At 41.2% G+C, this 1,204-nt stretch overlaps 1 protein-coding gene across 1 annotated transcript in view; it reads right to left on the reverse strand.

Annotated features, from left to right (window-relative positions):
- Positions 1-1,204, reverse strand: part of LOC102196792 (protein asteroid homolog 1-like) — a 2,197-nt gene that overhangs the window by 721 nt on the left and 272 nt on the right. The window contains exons 2-4 of the mRNA XM_013915428.1: positions 1,022-1,183; positions 531-646; positions 250-442 (exon numbers count right to left, since the gene is read on the reverse strand). Of these exons, the coding sequence (XP_013770882.1) occupies positions 250-442; positions 531-646; positions 1,022-1,183 (471 nt within the window). The remainder of the gene's footprint in view (positions 1-249; positions 443-530; positions 647-1,021; positions 1,184-1,204) is intronic.

Genomic DNA, 1,204 nt, shown 5'->3' on the forward strand with positions numbered 1-1,204 from the left:
AGGCTCATGTGGAAGCATCAGTGCTGCTACTGTCACACTCTGACTACAGGAACTGACTACAGTCCATCTGCTGACTGCTTTCAGAGAGACTAACCTGCTGACAGGTGACTGTAAATAATAAACAGAATAATCACATTTATGGAGCTGAAACTGTAAAAGTTTCATCCGAGTAGAATATATGGAATATATAAAGTGACCTGTAGCTATATTTCATTGTTAATATTCATCATGTTACCCCGTGAGACTAACCTGGACCATCGGGCTTACACACAAACCACAGCAGGAGGGCATGGAGGCAGTGGTGCTGTTGTAGACTCTTGAACCAGAAAACAGTCACATAGACTGGCAGCTTCAGCTGGTTGGGGATGTTTTCTAAGACTGAAGTCTGAACCTCCAGAGCTTCTTCAAACACCCTGCGACGCTCATCCTGCATAGAGAGGTACTACACAGACAATATGCTTACATGTACCACAGAAACATGTCTACCTGTCAGAGTAATTAAACACATATTTAATGATTAACCTCAGTACCTCTGTCAGACACTGTAGTTTCAGTTGTTTCTGTTCATGACTGCTGGGAGGTATTGGTCGGACATGGTAGTGTTTGATATTTTCTCCATTCCTGTCATATTCAGTAATCTTATCTCCTGTTAACAGTCCATAGAAGTACTGTCTGATGCGGTAAGCAGCTTGATAACTACTGCGCTGTGAAAAGTCCTCCACAAGTGGGGTCAGCATCATTGTCCTCTGACCCACAACACTTGTGGCGAAACTGGTGAGTTCTCCGTGCTCAACTTTTTTACACACCCATGGTGGCAACTTAGAACTTGGTTGTTTTTTGTTTTTTTCTGGTTCAACATATCTTTCAATGGCGAATTTGAATGTTTGGTTCTCTTTTTTTCCAACATACTTTAAAGCTTCATTCAGAGCACGTTCTCTCTTCCGTGAATCATTCAAGCCATCCAGGTTCACTTCACTTAAAAAGCGGAGCATACCATCCAGTCTTTTAATGCTGGACTCACCAGGTGAAGATGATTTATTTGCAAAAATGTCATTGTCTTCTAAGTTTGAATAATCATTTCCTGCTATTGAAGCAAAGACTGGCATGAGAGCAGGGTCCAATTTAAAATGCTCACAAAACTTTGAATGTGTGTAGATCTTAGCAGGAATTTTTCCATCCTCTTCTTTTTTCCACTCAAAGTTGT

This window comes from Pundamilia nyererei, unplaced genomic scaffold (assembly GCF_000239375.1).
Source record: "Pundamilia nyererei isolate P.nyererei 1_Seehausen unplaced genomic scaffold, PunNye1.0 scaffold00302, whole genome shotgun sequence".
NCBI classification, from domain to species: domain Eukaryota; kingdom Metazoa; phylum Chordata; class Actinopteri; order Cichliformes; family Cichlidae; genus Pundamilia; species Pundamilia nyererei.